Here is a 17,726-nt window from a genome sequence, read left to right as displayed (position 1 = left end):
CTGATGGGAAAATAATTCATAGCAAAGTCTAACACTATCTAAAGAAAAAAATATTGACCTTCAACTAAAAACAGGGTAAAGTAAGTGTAAATTCAATGTCACTAATATTCGAGGAAGAGTATGAGTTCTCGATGCTGCCACCAAAATGTAAAGAAAATTTCTGTTTTTGCAAATGGGTAATTTTTGCATTTTAATCGTCCGTTTTTTAATTCTTCCTTATTTTTTCGTAAGCCATTCATTTCTGTAGAAGACTTGCAGCTTAAATTTAGAGTAAAATGACAAGTGAACGGAATCGCCAATTTACAGAAGATAACAGATTCATGAAAATCAAAAATTTAGAATAGAGAAAATACAGTTAAAAATTTGAATATACGCAAATGAATTTAGAAAAACTAGAAAAATGCTCAATATTCCCGCGTAAATATCAATTGTCCATAATATGTAGAATGTCTAATAATCTGGTACGAAAAGTTAAATGATAATCAGGCAAAAAGTAAACAATCACAATTTTATGCTCCATCTTTTACAAATTATCGTATTTTCTCGTGCATACTCTTGCAGTGTAGCTGTTTGGCACGACCGGCTAAAATGTCGAAGATCTGTGGTTTGAATCCCGATGAAGGCACATCTGGTTTCCATGTTTCTTGATTTAAGAAAACTAATGCTTTTCTACAGTGACACTCAAACTTAAATGTGTTAGATGATAATTCGTCACCAGTCGGATTTAATGTGCTGGGTCTCGTGTTTTTTTTTCACACGCCTTTGAAGTGGGGGCGAAAATATGGAATTATCACAACCTTCTATGCGTATTTTAGCTGTGCACGTATTAGCAAGTCCAGCTTGCAGCTAGAAGATCGGTGGCTTGAATCGTAACGAGGGTACTATTAATTTATCACATTTTTTGCTTCAAAAAAAAAGAAAAGAAGAAGAAACTTAGAAGTTTCTATATGTTTAGCAAAACATTTCACTAAAATGGTAAATTTAAAATGCTTTATTTAATTAACGATATAAGAAAGCTTCTACATACATAATAATTAGCAAATTTAGAATGCGTTTGTGACATTTCATTTAACTGACAGTTTAGCGAGAGTTTATTTTCTAGCATTTCTTTATGCCTCCTTTCGTCACTTGCTCATTAAGTCCAGAAGTTTACGCAGATTTTATGACTAAGGGACGTAGTTTAAATTGAGAGGAAGAATTGCAACCGCATGACTTGTAGTAGAGATATTTTGCTCTTGCTACAGACGTCGACTTACCGATTAAGAATAATCACCAGACACTTGCCATAGGTTGGTAAGTATGATTTTAATTAAGTTGTCCGACCGAAGTGCGATTGGTGACTTTAAAGAAAAGTACTAATGTTGTATTAACCAATTAAACTGTTGCATATTCTAGCCATTATCTGAGAGTCAAAGAAACTCATGTTTTATGCTTGCATTATTTAAAATTTAATTCACAAGTGGTAATGAAAATAAAGTTAATATTTCCCTGCCCACACCATAATGCTTCTGCCTCGGAATGCGTGATGTTCGGTGATGTTTTGGGATTGATTGCGTATTCGTTGTTCACGCCATATCCTTATACACTTGTCATCTGGCTCCAGAGCAAATCTTGACTCATCAGCAAACATGGCATTGCCCCAGTCAGACACATTCCAATTGACATGTTCCCAGCACCACTGTAATATCAACTTTGTGTGTTTCTTGATTTTACAGTGAGTTCATGTTAAAGGGATAGCTCAGCACCACAGTTAACAGAACGTTTGAGGTTGCGTGACTGGTAAAGGCACTTAACTAGCTAGAATGTCTTCTCAACCATTATACGTTAATACAGGAGTTAAGACACGGATTACAGTTGTTATAAAAGTATTTTCAGTTAATGAGAATTCTTAGTTTTGACTTTCCTGATTTAACATGGCAGAAAGAAAGCATTTAAATGATCGTAGAAAGTGGCGAGCGTCTGTAAGAATAGAAGCCAGAAAGATTCAATTAAAAGTACACAAAATGCTAAACATACACTAAAATTAAGACACAATAACACGCCGAACAAATACTAATTCAGAAGTCAAACAACAAAAATCAGCGTTATATTTTCAAATTTTCACAGGACTAGTTTCGATGGTTTTACCGAACCACCATCCTCAAATGGTCCGCAAAAGAACGAGATCCTATCTCGTTCATTTGCGCTTTTGCAGATGAGGATGGTGGTTCGGTAAAACCACTCTAATTGCAATCTCATGACTGAGATTCTAGACTTTTTCTGCATGTTCGCTATTCTAGATTTTTCCTGGGTAGTGAATCAAGACATATACAGGGTGCGGCAGGGAAATTACCTTATTTTAAAACTGATATTTTACCTGTATAGCATTGGTGACATTCCATCCAGCTTGCCATTCATCAATCTCAGATCCTTTGCCACCAAATTCACTTTCAAACTCTCCTCCAGTAGGAGAGGTATATGGTGCATCCGTGTCGTAGTCTTCTGTCCCTGCTATCCTTGGTTCAGCTGTTCCCGTTTCTCCCGTATGTCGGAAAGAAGACAACTCTGTGTCTGATTTGTTGTGCCCATGTTTGGCGAAGTGATCCAGTTCAGTCCGATCTCCACAAGACCCTGGAAGATAGGCGCGAATACTTTGCCACAGGTTGAAGATGTACCAGGCCATTGTAAAATCGCTGAAATTGGCGGTTTACAGTTTCATGGATGAAGCACCTAAGCTGTTGTTGACAACACTCTCGCCTAAAACTGCTGAGCACCAAATTCTAGATCTTGATATGTGGTAACAATCCAAACTAACTCACTGGTTCTTGAAAGTGTACCTTACTGCCTGTGTATTTGCCATTTGAGAACAAGAAGAATGTAAAGAAACATCAAAGCTCCAGCACTCAAGAACATCAGCCGGTAAATGGAACGGTACTTCTTAGTTGTTTTTAACTTCTTATCACACTGCTTAATTTTTTTGTTGATTCTTGTCAAAACCATGGATGAAAATAATCTCGAGTATACTGAATTCTCAAGTTAAAGGCAGCTTTAACTGCCTGGTGATACTAGCATAATCATGGAAGACTGCTTTAATCAAATTGTGCATTTCTTAAGTTACTTAGAAAAAGATCTTAAAGACAAATTCCATTCTAAAAATAGTGTTTTGTGGTGAGTCATTCTTTCGCTACGTTGCCTATTTCAGGCAAATTCCTTCACACTGATCCACGTTTTGCGTTTTACAGAATATAAATAATTTTTTCCTCTTGGATATCAACTGATCCAACATTCATATATTCTATAAATGTTGCGTTCTATTGTTTGTCATAAAGCAACTTTACAGCGTTTATCTATAGGTATGTCTGTAACAACTCTTAATAAGAATATATTTGATAAAATATGGAAGACATATGGATCCAATGAAATGTTACGAAATAGTTGGAAGACTTGTTAACCATATGCAGCCAATGTTTAGGTTTTTTTCTTTAGTATCTTTCTTTATCTTTTCTGGAGTAACTGAAAAGAGAAAAATTCCTATTTATTGTAATGCTCTCATTATGTAAAGTTTGCTTTTACATACAAAGCTATATTTTGTTACAAAGATAAAGGTAGTAATGAGATCACTATTGCAAAGAAATCAAATCTGTAATCATTTTAATTTACTTATTATAGCATATTATCGTGTATATGTACTTTACAAATCCTATATCTTAAGCAATCATTCTTAGTTTTTAAATAATGAGAAGTGCGCAAATTCTGAAACATAAGTACGAGAGATTATTAATTTTACTATGTCTTTAATTTTACCTTAACTGTCTCGGCCCTGCTGATGACATTTGCCACCTTCATATTTAGAGGTCTATTTTATCTGGAACAGAGATTATTTTTGGTTAGCATGATATAATGAGCGGTAGTTCAGTTATAATTCACTATGTCATTCGCACAAAGTTTAGAATTTTCTGAGTTCGCTGTCAACACGCCATTAAGAGTAGACAGACCATAATAAAGGATCCACAATCCTAGAAATTAACCTATTCCAACAGACTCTCGGAATGACTCTAGTCTCACGTAGTTTTGGTCGACGACGTAACATGTGACAATACTGGATACTGGCCACTGCATAAATAGGGCCACGAACAGATTTGTAAAATGAAAACTTGTGAAGAACATTTTGTAATTTATTTGTAATTTTTATTTGTTTTAAAACATTTCATGTACAATAAGTGTTAGTAAAATTATAATCTATGTTTATATTTTTATGAATTTTTACCACTTTATTTAACATAAAAAAATTAATTAATACTGTTTTAAAACATTCCTTGTACGATAAGCGTTAGCAAAATTATAATTTATATTTATATCTTTATGAATTGTTACCTGATGATGGCAATTGTCTCAGCATTTTAGTATCTACAACTCAAGCAGGAACTTCTTAATATGTTTCAAGGGAATTTTTTTAATATCCATAAACAATATTTTGTAGACTTTTTACATTTGTAACTTTTTTCGGGGGGGTCTCAATGCAGGGCTGAAAGGTTGAATATTCAAATACCGATTAGCCACGTTAGACCAAGAATAACATCTAGGGTTAACTCAAAACCACATTAAATACGAGAACAGGAAAAGAAGTATAATAAAGAAGGTATCCGGACATAATCCCGACAGCCGAAATCCCGACAAGCCAGAATCCCGACAGACGGAATCCCGACAAGCCAAAATCCCGACAGGGTCGAAATCCCGACAAGCCAAAATCCCGACAGGGTCGAAATCCCGATTGTCCAATATCCCGACAGGGTCAAAATACACACGGGCGAAATCCCAATAAGGCCTAATGACACGGGCGAAATCCCAAAAAGGCCTAATGATCCCTTAACATACATCCACAGCTGCAACTAGTATATGCTTTGAACTAGCAAATCTGAAGAAAATTACAAAAGATTATTCCAAGATTTAATTGATTTCGCTGAAGAAATTAATATTGAATTGAGGCCATCTAGATTCATTAGTGATCTAGAAAAGGCAGCTATAAATGCTCCGCGCATTCAAAATGCTGTCGAGGATTGGCACAGAAGATGGGAGACCTTAATTGGACGGCCCATGTTGGCGTTTATAACATCATAGAAGGATTTCAAAAAGAACAGGAGCATGTGGAATACCAAGTTGAATGCATTCTTCGAGGAAAACAACAACCAAAATGTAGGAAGGTAGATGATGACAGAGAAAGGAGAATTATGACTGATGTAGACGATCGTGATAATCGACCTGTGATGGAATATCTTCGTGCTATCGCTCACAATGTGTCACTAAATATGTCGTTTGCATGTGTAAGTGATGTTTTCTTTTTCTTAATAAAAAGAATTTTATAAATTTTCATTTCAAATTTTAACGGTCATTTCAATTTTTTAAAAATTATTTTAAGTAATGACATAATTTTTATGATTTTTTTGATTTAAACTTTTAATTAGTAATATGTAATAGTTAGTTAAAAATTGTATTTTATTAAGCTAAATTGAGTGTTTGTATTTAGATATTAACTTGTCGGGATTTTGGACAGTCAGGATTTCGACCCTGTCGGGATTCTGGACACTCGGGATTCTGGCTTGTCGGGATTTTGACCCTGTCGGGATTTCGACCGTGTCGGGACTTTGGGTTGTAGGTATTTCGGCCCTGTCGGGGTTTTGGACAGTCGGGATTCTGGCTTGTCGGGATTTTGGCTGTCGGGATTATGACCCAGACCCAATAAAGAATAAGCAGCATTAATTATAACTACTTAAAAAGTACCTTAAAACTTAAAAAGTACCTTAGTCTAGGAAAAAAGTTTAATTGGTTACGTAAATTAAATCAATATTCAAAACTAAAATAATTCTGCACATAATGGGAGAATAAATGTCATTAGAAAGGAAGGTATTAAATAATAATTCATTATAATTAATTATAAATTAATGTTAATTAGTTACGTTATTTATAAATTAATAAATATTAATGTTAATAAACTATGTGAATTATAAATTAATATATATTAAATAATTAATTGCTGTATATTTGATTTATAGTAAGGCAATATATTTTAATGGGTGATTTAACAACTTTTATATACTCACTTGTGCACAATTAAATTACCTACTGTTTTAGATAAAAGCAACTTCCAATACAAGGATACATTTGTTATCACTGTTGTTATAGTTTCTTCTTAACAGTTCTGTTTTACACTGCCAGCTTGTAATCATAGTTTTCCCATCGTGCAGCGATACACAAATTTATTATTAATTAACATTGATTTATTTGTAGCAAATCGTGTATTTTTCAATATGTTGTTAACTATGTTATTTTACATTTAAGAGTACATGATTTAAATATGTGATTAAATGCACTATAGTAGTGTGGGATGGCATCGTTCATTATAATCGGAGGACGCGACAAGCTGTGAAAATAAATCTTTTACTTTTTCGATGACGAAGGCAGACGATTCCGGCCGGCATTAAGACGATGACGCGATTCAAAGATGTTTGCTTATAAAATACGATTCCTTCTCTTCGTTTGTAAATAATCTCATCTATTTCCTTCTACGTATGTAATTACTTTGTAGTTTGTAGCAACTATTCATGTTTCTTTAAATATTCAAGTTTTACATAAATCGGACTAGTTTATTAGCCCCTAGACAGCCACATCGGATGTAAGTTTACGAACATCATATTCCTAGACAGTAAGTACCGATTCTATAGATTTGGGAGCTCAGGCCGGTATGAGCCTAAGAAGAAGCATTATGAATATTACAAAATAAGTAAGTTTTGTTTCGATTATTTCCACATTGTTACTTCTAGAAATAGTGTTCTATGATACTGTGAATTAAGATGACTACCTTAAATTCTATTCCTAGAATTTCAAATTCTTTAAAGACTGGGCCAATTAAACTTTTACATCAAATTGTGTTTGGAACTTTGGGTGATCGAAAAAATAGAGCTAGATTGCGTAACTTTTGCGGTTTTCCATCTGATTTTAATATTGAAGAAACAAAACAAAAATTACTTAAAGCTTTTACTGCAAATGATTTTATTTCTGTGTGTAATTTGTTACATCTTAATTATGACTCAAATCCTGATAAAAACTGTGATTTAATATTGAATAGTCTTTGTGATTTTAAGCTTTTAAAATTCGAAAGTGATGACGATGATGAGTTATCTGAAAACGAAAGTGTTTATGATTCTGATAAAAATAATGATATTAATTCTGTTCGGTCAGAATCACCTCCCATAAATAACTCAGTGAATGAAAACATTATAATGCCTAGCAATATTTCCCTACATTTTCGTGATATCTTAGAAACTGTTTCTGAATTTAATGGCACTGATACATATCCAGTTGAATCCTTCATTGGTGATTTATAAGAATCTTTTAAATTATTTAAGTTATCGGAATTACAGAAAATTGTGTTTGCTAAAATATTGCTTACTGGTTCTGCTAAAGTATTTATTAGGTCTTTGAAGCGTATAATATCATGGGACAAATTAAAAGAAAATCTTTTATCTGAATTTGGTTCTAAAATAAACAGTGCACAACTTCATAATTTGTTACAGAAACGACACTTAAAACCTGGTGAATCACTCTCCGAATATTTAATTGCCATGCGTGAAATAGCCAGTCGCGGTTCTGTTGATGATTCATCAATTCTTGATTACGCAATCAATGGGGTACCAGATCAGAGTAGTAACAAAATTGTTTTGTACGGTTGTAAAACTATTTCTGAATTCAAAGAGAAATTAAAAATTTATGAGAAAATTCGCGTTCCAGATACGAAGAATAAAGGTTATTCAAGTAATAACACACAAAATAAAGCACGCTCTATACCCAATAAGAGTAAAGAACAGAGGTGTTATAATTGTAGAAGTTTAGGTCATAAATCTAATTTTTGTAACAATAAGAGTAAAGGATTTAAGTGTTTTAAATGCAATTTGTTTAGACACAAAACCGTAGATTGTTCGAAAACATCATCTAAAAATATCCAAGATGCCAAGGCTGTTACTCCAATAACTCAGACTTGTCAGAAAGAAATGCATAAAACTGTTAATTTGGGTAATTTGCAAACTGATGCTTTAATAGATACTGGTAGTCAAGTAACGCTAATCCGGGAAGATATACATGAGAAGATAGGTTCTCCTGAATTTAAGTCGGCAGAGCTACAGTTAACGGAATTTGGCAACAAACCTATAGAGAGACTTGAAGGTGAATTCCAAATTGATGGTTCTTCATTTAGATCAAATATGTGTTTTATCGCAGAAAACAAGAAATCTGAGAATGATTCTGAAGAGCAAAAAAATGCTTGTTGCAATGGAAATGGTTCTGAAGAAGGATTTGAAAAAGTTGTTAATTATGGTTTTTTACTTCCAAAACCAGAAACTGATCCCGTTAGTATAGTTCCTGTTACAGTACAGAATGTGATCAAACTGGACACTTCATCTACAATCAAAGCAAGTGGCAATGATTTCCTGATTGTGAATTCTGACGACGTCCCGAGTGATGCAGATTCTGATATAAGTGAAAATGATGCTATTAAAGATGAATTTGAATTAGAGCAAAAAGGAAACTCAAGCACAGTACAATTAGCTTCGAAGCCAACGAGGAGGAGATTCTGAAGAGAATCATTTTTCCGAAGAAGAGTCAGTTGCTAAAGATGATGAATCAAATGTGAATTCTACTAGAACAATTTCAGTAAAATACCTTGCAATAGAGAAGCAAAAGAAGCCACTGGAGACGAAGAAACTACAGAGACCACAGAAGAAGAAGAGAAGATTGAAAAGCAGAAATCAGTCAGAAAACCTGATCACAACGACGCTGATACGGTAAGCAAAGACGGAACAAAAGAAATTAAAGAAGGTGAGAAAAAAGAAGCAAAAAAGCAGATTCAGAAGATCCAGGAAGAAAATTGAAAATTTTTGATAATGAAATACCGATTTTGATGTTTCCTGATTTAGACGTTTTTCCCGAATAGACAAATTTCTCCCGATTTGACTAATGGACTATTATTTTAAAGACGTGAACTAATTTAAGAGGACTGAAGATGATGTCTAAGGATGAAATTTATGAAGGAAGACGGCTTAAAGAAGATGATTTTGAGAAGACGCATCCGAATGACGGATCTTGAAGATATCTAAGACGCATTCAGAAGACGTATCCAGACGGTATCTAAAAAGACGCATTCGGAAGACGTATTCAGATGATGTTTAAGAAGACGTAAATACGAAGATGAATTGTTCCAGACAACATCAAAGGAAGACGTGTTTGTAAAACACATGTATTCAGATAGACTGTTCAAGATGATCGAACACTGAAAGAGCATTTAAGAAGAGCTAACGCCGTTATTTCTGAGGATGTTAAGATGATAAGGGAAGATTGCTGAAATAAACCATTTAAGACGACTTTTCCCTCAATAGTAACTAAAAATCTCTTTTTTTGTTTTTTTAAATTTTATTTTTCAGATCCCTAGATGTAGACAGTGGTGCTACGAGAATTCGAGGCCGCATTCCATCAGGATGGACGAGCAGTTGTGGGATGGCATCGTTCATTATAATCGGAGGACGCGACAAGCTGTGAAAATAAATCTTTTACTTTTTCGATGACGAAGGCAGACGATTCCGGCCGGCATTAAGACGATGACGCGATTCAAAGATGTTTGCTTATAAAATACGATTCCTTCTCTTCGTCTGTAAATAATCTCATCTATTTCCTTCTACGTATGTAATTACTTTGTAGTTTGTAGCAACTATTCATGTTTCTTTAAATATTCAAGTTTTACATAAATCGGACTAGTTTATTAGCCCCTAGACAGCCACATCGGATGTAAGTTTACAAACATCATATTCCTAGACAGTAAGTACCGATTCTATAGTATTGAATAACGTATTTTTGAATATAATATTCAATATGCAATTACACTCGTGTGAAAAATTAAGAGAATTTGCAAATTATACCTATTTTTACTAAATGTATTGAACCAAAGATCCTAACTATGCCGTCGAAGTATTACGCAAATATTCAGAGTCGAATATGTAAACGTACTCGTGCGTATCTCCGCAGCTGTGATTATGGAGAGGTTATAAGCGCACGAAGGGTTTTGCCGGTTTGTGTGTCCCTTCGCGACATTCGCCGTGTTTCTCGCAAGACGTGAGTAGATTTCATAAGGTATCAGGGAAAATGAATAGTCACGAACATGTGGATGACGTAATAAGACCGAGAATTGTGGATAGATTGGAAGCATACCAATCACAAGTGCAGCTGGCCACACAGCTCAATGTAACGCCCAGTGTCGCGCACAATTTATAGCAGCAGTTTCAAGACACTGGATATACATGTATCGAGAAGACTTGGACAAGGCAGACGAAGATCCACTACAAGGAATGAGAATCATTGTTTGGCACTTTTAACCGGGCAACGCAATATTACGACATTGCCCAAAGGCTTCATGAGATAGAGCTGTATATACCAGAAGGCCAACTGTTTGCGTCCCACTCACTGCATCGCCCAAGACATTGCGTTTAGCATGGTGCAGACAATACACGGTTTAGACCAGACTTCAGAGGAGCACCGTGCGTTCTACAAATGAGTAGAGATTCAGCCTGGACACAGTTCCTGCCGTATGTGCATCAGGAGCGAGAGTGGAGCACGACACCATCCTTTCCTGAGCAGGAAAAGGGCTTACTGTGGTGGAGATGAAATGGGAGCATTATGTTGGATGGCCTCATTCCCTGCGTGTGTTTGACAAAGATTCCTTAATTGCTATGAGGTATAGAGAGGAGATCTTAGAGCGCTGTGTTCGACTTTTCAGTGGTGCAGTTTGTCCTGGGATCCTGTTAATGGACGACAACGCTCATCCACACAAGGCTAAGCTGGTCGACGATTACCTCGAAAACGAGGATATTCGCTTCCTAGATCACCCAGCCGGATCTCCTCCTGAGATTAATCTATACAGCATATCCGGAACGCATTTGGATGGGCAATTTCATCTCGTCATACCCCTCCGAGAAACACCTCTGAGTTGAAAACTGCCTTGCACCAGGAGTGGGATTCACTGCCACAGGGACGTTTCATCTACCTCCTGTCCATTATCATTACGCTGTGCGACCTGTCTGGCTGTGAGAGGGAACCCTACCCCATATTAGACCTATTTTCACTTCGGTATTATAACGTTGATTTTGGACATCCCTGCACTATCAGCTTCACTGATAAGAATGCGTGTATAAAATGACATTTGAATAGTACATCTCTTTCTTTGTTATAGATGTATATCCATACCAAATTTAATCAAATTAAAATTAATCCATTAAGAGGTTATCACACATGGCTACAGTCCCTGCTAGACAGGACTTTTCTGAGGAACGAGATTCTGGTAGCACTGGTTTAAACGGGAGTATTCCTAGAAAAAAGAGCCCCGCCTAGCTACGGAAAAATGCTGCGGCTACGCGGGATGAATTTTTCAAACCTCACCGAAAATATCTCGGGTCACGGGTAGAGACAACTAATCAGACGACAGTTCTGCTTCTGACGGATCACGTGATCCCGATTTGAGCGATAATCGATTACTGTTTGGCGCTCAAGTCTTTGTAGTAAGGGAGAATGGTAACCTAGCTACGTGTGTTTCCTAGAATTGTGCGGGTTCTGAGAATTGTCCCTTTCGACGTCAAGTCCCACGTAGCCGAAACATAATGTGATTGGAACTTAAGTCTCTCAGACATTCGACGTAATGTGCAAATTCTCTTAATTTTGAACATGAGTGTTAGGAATCTGAGTTTTAAGAATCAGTGTCCAGGCTGAATCTTGACTTTTCAACCTGAATGAATCTGTGTATTGAGAGTTTATTCTTCCATGAAAAATACTCATGAGAAATTTTATTGTGATGTTTTCAGGCATCTGAGAAAAGTTCTTTGCTCACACTGCTCAAACTGAAGGAGCTTCCAGAGGAATATTTGTGGATAACAGTGGCCACCCTGAAGCAGCCAGCGCACTGACAATTTGTTCTTCTGTATCAGGCACTTAGGACGAATTTCACTGTAAAATATACTTAGAGAATTGAGTGAAGAGATTTGTGGATAACCAATGTTCCGTTTGAAGAAGCCTTCAGCACTCAGACTTCATATATTTATAGATAGCGCTCTTCAGCTTGAGGAAATCTATGCATGAATAATATCTTTTCCGTGTCAGATATTGATTTGGATTTTATTGTGATACTATTGGGGCAGTTGAGATGAAACATTTATTTCAAAAGTCGTCATTTGGAAAATGATAGGATCTGGTTTCTTTACAACAGTACACGAAGCAACAATGCCCTGAAGAAAAAATAGTTTTTAGCAAGTTTAAACTTTGCATAATTTTCTCGTTCTCTAGTCACCAGATTTAGTCTTCTATGCCCTTTTTTTTTATCTTTGACAGTAATCCAAACTGAAAAGTCGTCAGTTTTATTGAGAATATGACATTCCAACTGAATGCTAGAACGTATACAGACTAAAAGACTTTTAGCGTCCTTTTTAGATATAATAGAACACTGGCGTGATGAATAAACTCAGAAAGGTTGGCTTGTATTTTTAATTCAACTAAAATTTTTAAAAAATTCTTAGCCTCATCCTTTTTCTTTTCGCCACTGCCTTTAAATTAAAGGCAAAATCACAGGCAGGTGTAAAATTTCAATGTGTTTTCAAAATAATAATAAAAAATTCAGAAAACACCTACTTAAGGAAAATTTTTAATCATTCAAAACCTAATAGCAATTGTCATATTATTCTATTCTTAAAGCGCAACTAAACGACTATATTGAAAAAATTTGAAAAAAAAATTTCCAAAATTCGTTTTTAGGAAAATAACCACTGAGGAAATAGTACTGTACATAAAAATATCAGATGTCATCTCCTTTAAAATAAATTGCTCTTCATTCAAACGTTAATAATAATATCTCTGTTCTAAAAACGCATCCAAACGACTAAAACTGAATCTCACCATGAATCATTTCTATTGAATTGGTAATCTACAAGATTGGTAATCTACAAGAATCACCAATCTTGTAGTTGTGCCATACATGTTTAACCTTTTAATTTATCAAAGCGAACTGGATGAAACACAAGCAATAGTATCTTGGGGTTTATAAATTACAGCCTTGCTGAGTATCTTACGCTAATTAACCAGTTACTATGATTTCGGTTTTTACTACAGCTTTTACTTTCGTATTCCTCCCCAGTATGCAAATTAGTTGTTTGAGTATTTAAGCTGAGGTTTTTGGGTCTTGAGAGAGAGAAAGTTTTTCTTGAGAGAGAGAAAATTTAAAAACAAGGCTTTTTATATAATTTTTTAAAATGTAGGAAAGAAATTACGAAATGAAATATATAATTAAAATTGTTGGATCGTGAAGATTATTTTCTGAATACAGTTTGACAGGAAACATTTGAGAGCAATTTGTATTTTTTCAAAAATCTTTCTAAATCAAAGTACTTGTGGAGGCCAATGAATCATTTCAAGGGCTAAAAGATAAATACTAAATACAGAAATAACAGAACGCTTACTTCTCTTCAAAATAAGAAAACTGTGTCATTCAGAGCAGATTTTAATGGTATTAGTGTCCAGATCCGCAGAAATTGCAGTAATCTAATTTTTTTAAATGACGTTTCTATTGGATGTCAATGAAACAAATCTTTCTAAAATTTTGAGTTAACATTTGTAATAATATTTAAACCAAAATTCAGAAGATTTAAAAGACTATCTATAAAGTTTTTCTCTTGCCTTTTTAGCAAGCTTTCGTGGAGTAATGGTCAGCACACTCAGCGCGTATTCGAGAGGTCTGTGGTTCGAGTCCCAGCGAGGGCATTGCTCATTTTTCATGTCTCCTGTTTCAAAATAAACCTAATAGATCTACACTAAACCCGAACTAAAACTGTGGGAATGATGATTCTCCACCCCCCCCCCAGGATTTGACGATTGGGTCCCTTAATCCCCAATCGTCCTTTAAAAATGGGAATATATAAGGTATTTCTCCCGCCTTCTTTGCATGCCTTCGTGGTGTAATGGTCAGCACACTCGGCGCGTTATCGAGAGATCCGTGGTTCGAGTCCCGGCGAGGGCCTTGCTCATTTTTCATCTTTCCAACTTAAAAATACTTTATGTCTCTACATATCAAAGAGCAAATTTCCCATTTTTCGTATCTCGAACCTTAGGATTCGAGCGTAAAATTTACGAAATTCCTGTTTTCTAGTTAGTAAATGCTTTTATATACGCTTCATAGTTAGCATGTAAATTGTATACTTAGCATTTTTACTTTATTTCCTCTACGACGGCTACAATTATTGTAAAATATTATGAACCCAACAAGCAGAATTTCAAATTTGTTTTAATCCCCCTTTAATGTTATTTTCTTTGCAAGTATGTGTACAAAACAAAGAAAACTACTTCAGGCGTTAACAAGAAGCATCAGAATTTTCACACTGAAGCTTTTTCGTCTTTCGTTGTAATAAATGAATAAGCAATTTACTATTTTGAATTTATGGCCGTGTAGATAATACGTGTGAGCCTAAATTTAGATTTTTAGTTATTTTCTGAGTTTTATTTGGTGAATATCAGTTTTTAAAGTTAAGAAAATATTAAGCCCGGATCATTTAAAATTTCGGCTATTAATCTTTTATCTACTTATTACTAAACACTTCTTTAATTCACCCGCCCTAATTTCCGCAATAAAATTTTCAAAAACTTTACGAATATTAAATTTTCCGCGAATATCGAACAAACACGCGAATTTCAGATTTTTTTTATATTATTTTTTAATTTCTTGTAGAACTAAGAGATGAATTTATTATTTAAATATTTTTCAAGCTAATTTTTTATTACGAACTATCTCCTAAAAACATTAGCTGCTAAGAAATGCTATTTCAAAATACAGACAGGAAAAACAAGACTTCGATTCAACTAGATATCTAAATTCGAGGAAAAGTTGTTTAGTAGAGTTACAAAAGGTCACCGTTGTCTACCAGTGCCAATAAATAATTTCGGCACCAAAGGATCTTTAAATGACAAAGAGAAAAAAAGAAACCAAACATTCTACTTTGTAGTGTCCAGGGGGGGTTAACTTCTATCTGGATACAGGAGTAGCAGGAAACTATACAGACGAAGGGTTCAGAACCTTTATTAATTTTCTTAGACACAGAAGAAGGGTTCAGACCGCCTTGTAATTAAAATTTACAAGGCTTGACGCTAAAAAACTTCGCCTCTATTTGGGCGGTAAGTGAAAGCCAGAGAATAGAAACTAAAAATTTGAAGATATTAACAAATGATATAACAGGGCATATCGAAATCCCGAACTTCAAACCCCTTCTAAAACTAGTGGCAGCAGATAAATGCAATTAAGCCACTTGAACCAGCAATCAGCAAACGTATCTACGGAAGAGACAGCAGCTAGAGCCCAACTCTCCTTCTAAAAACTCGATATTTAAACTTTTCTCCTCAAGGTAGAATTTGCATTCTTCCACGCGCTCTACCAAAATTTAACTATTCTGGCACTGACAATTAGGGAAATGAAGGCTTATAGGAAAGTCTGAACTACAATTTAAATTAATAGTAAAAATAAATATAAATCCCTACAACTTAATAAAGAAAATAGAAAATTTATCTACGTTTAGCAAAGTACGTACAAACACCGTCCTGTTAAATAATAATCTTGATGTAAAACAATAATAAAAAATTTGAATATGATAAATGTAACTGATTGATTGATAAATGAAATAAAATAAAACTTTCATTAATTGATAAATGTAAATTTCATAGAAATAGTAATACTTTTTTTATTTTGTTATATGCTAATAAGCAGCCGAAAAGTTCTTTTAGTTTCGAAATGCGATTTTTGTGGTCAGCTGTAAATGCATTGTTTAACTTTTTATTCGAAACCAGAGCAGGGGTTCTCAACCTAGTCTAAACGCATATCCATTTTAATATCATATAAAACGTTTCACTATTCCACCTGGGTTATCTCTATCAGTAATCTCTACTGATATACCATATTAAACATTAAAAGAGCCCTTTTAAACGATCGTTAAAATATGAACATTTTCAGACTATTTTTTTGGTGTGTAGTTTATTGTTTCGTTTCTCATGTATATCCCTTCGAAAACGCAATGTAATAACTTATGGCAAAAATTATTAATACAATTCTTAGGCGAGGAATTTGCATAATTTTATGCAACGAATCGAACCATTCGGTCTCGAATTTGAAGCTTTCTTAATTTCCCATTTAAAAAAATTTATTTGAGAATATTGCACTATTATATTACCAATGATATTACATTGGTAATACATTATCATTACTATCTGTTCTATAGGTAATTACAGTATATTACCAGATACAATCTGCAGGTGATGATATTGCATAAATTGTCCTAGAGAATCCTATCGAACCAATACCATCGTTTCGATAGGACCAAACCAGTTTTCCTTAGAAAGTTCTACACGAATGCATTCCTCCCTTTAGGCTGACGAATCTCATAAACCTTTTCCCTATTCAAACAACCTAACCAATACTTTAAGTGCTCTAATATACTCATTAAATGCTTTATATTGCCTTTAAAATTAAGTGAGAATTATAAACATAGAATAATAATTTTTTAATATTTACTAGAACTCAAATGAGGTTTTAATGATTTTTGAAATGCTTTTAAAATTAACAAGAGTAAGTTAAATGTAAAACAATAGTTATCAATATCCGGATAGCTTGTAATTTCTGAAGGTAGAATTTTCAGTTTAAAATGTAGATATCTAAATTTTCATTATGATCGTTAGTTCCTATTCTACAAGCGCTGTAAAATAATCCGTCAAATGCTGTGTGTCAACTTAAAAATTAAGTCAAGGGTGTTTAATATACAAAAATAATTGTTGTTATCTACATGGGCTCAGGTAGCCGATATCTAATTTTAGAAGCCTCATTTCTAAGTTTGGATTTAGGAAGGAAAGAGTCGTTGATTATAACTTGAATATAGTTATATTTTACAGATAGTAATTTAAACTTCAGCACTTGAATTCTTATTACAACCAATTTAGAGAAGAGTACGATAAAAAGTACCCCATGTACAATGTTATAATATAGATATATAATGTATATATATATATATAATTTTCTCTCTTACCTCAACTTGGCTGCCATTTCTCCATGTTCGTCCTCCATCTACATCCGGGTAGGCCGGGATATCACCTTCGATCCCCCAACCGTTATAAAATTCCGATGCAGAGGATGCAGAGCCACGCATGCGCAACTCAGATCTTCCTTGCACCCCAGACCATGGTCATACGCGCATGCTTCTTCTACTCTGCGGAGTTCGATATTCACCAGAAAAGAAATTCTCTTCACCAGCTATTTCATAACGATCTGTCGGAAGAGAACAAGAAGCTAACGGATACCCCAGCTTTGAACGATGCATGTTGTTTTCCGAGTAACCTTTTATTATTCACCTCGGTCAGAAATATATTTTATGATGCGTTATTCCGTGCAACAAAGGGTAAAAGTCACAGTGGCATTAAGATGTTAACGCAGACGTTAGTCATTATTTTGACTGAAACAGACAGTCTTTTATTTCAGATAAAGAATTTAGGTTTCTGTTTTAAGATTTTTCGTTTAAGTCTTCCTTTAGATGCTCTAAAAGTTTGGTAAACTTATAACTCTTCATTTCCTCTTCATTTTAATCAACGAAGGACTTCGTCGAAAATCATGCTTCGTTTCATTTGATGAATCTCAAATT

General features: G+C 34.5%; 1 protein-coding gene across 1 annotated transcript in view; it reads right to left on the bottom strand.

Moving 5' to 3' along the window:
* The window catches only part of VGAT (vesicular GABA transporter), a 40,536-nt gene extending 23,320 nt beyond the window's left edge, over window positions 1-17,216 (bottom strand). Inside the window, exons 1-2 of the mRNA XM_035358841.2 lie at window positions 17,118-17,216; window positions 2,357-3,492 (exon numbers count right to left, since the gene is read on the bottom strand). Coding sequence (XP_035214732.1) covers window positions 2,357-2,662 — 306 coding nt within the window. The 5' untranslated portion in view covers window positions 2,663-3,492; window positions 17,118-17,216. The remainder of the gene's footprint in view (window positions 1-2,356; window positions 3,493-17,117) is intronic.
* Between the last annotated feature and the right edge of the window lie 510 nt (window positions 17,217-17,726).

This window comes from Stegodyphus dumicola, chromosome 7, assembly GCF_044657685.1.
Source record: "Stegodyphus dumicola isolate Sdum_Otavi_A_Nest chromosome 7, ASM4465768v1".
Classification (NCBI taxonomy): domain Eukaryota; kingdom Metazoa; phylum Arthropoda; class Arachnida; order Araneae; family Eresidae; genus Stegodyphus; species Stegodyphus dumicola.
The sequence above is the reverse complement of the archived record's forward strand: the minus strand, read 5'-3'. Positions and strand labels throughout refer to the sequence as shown.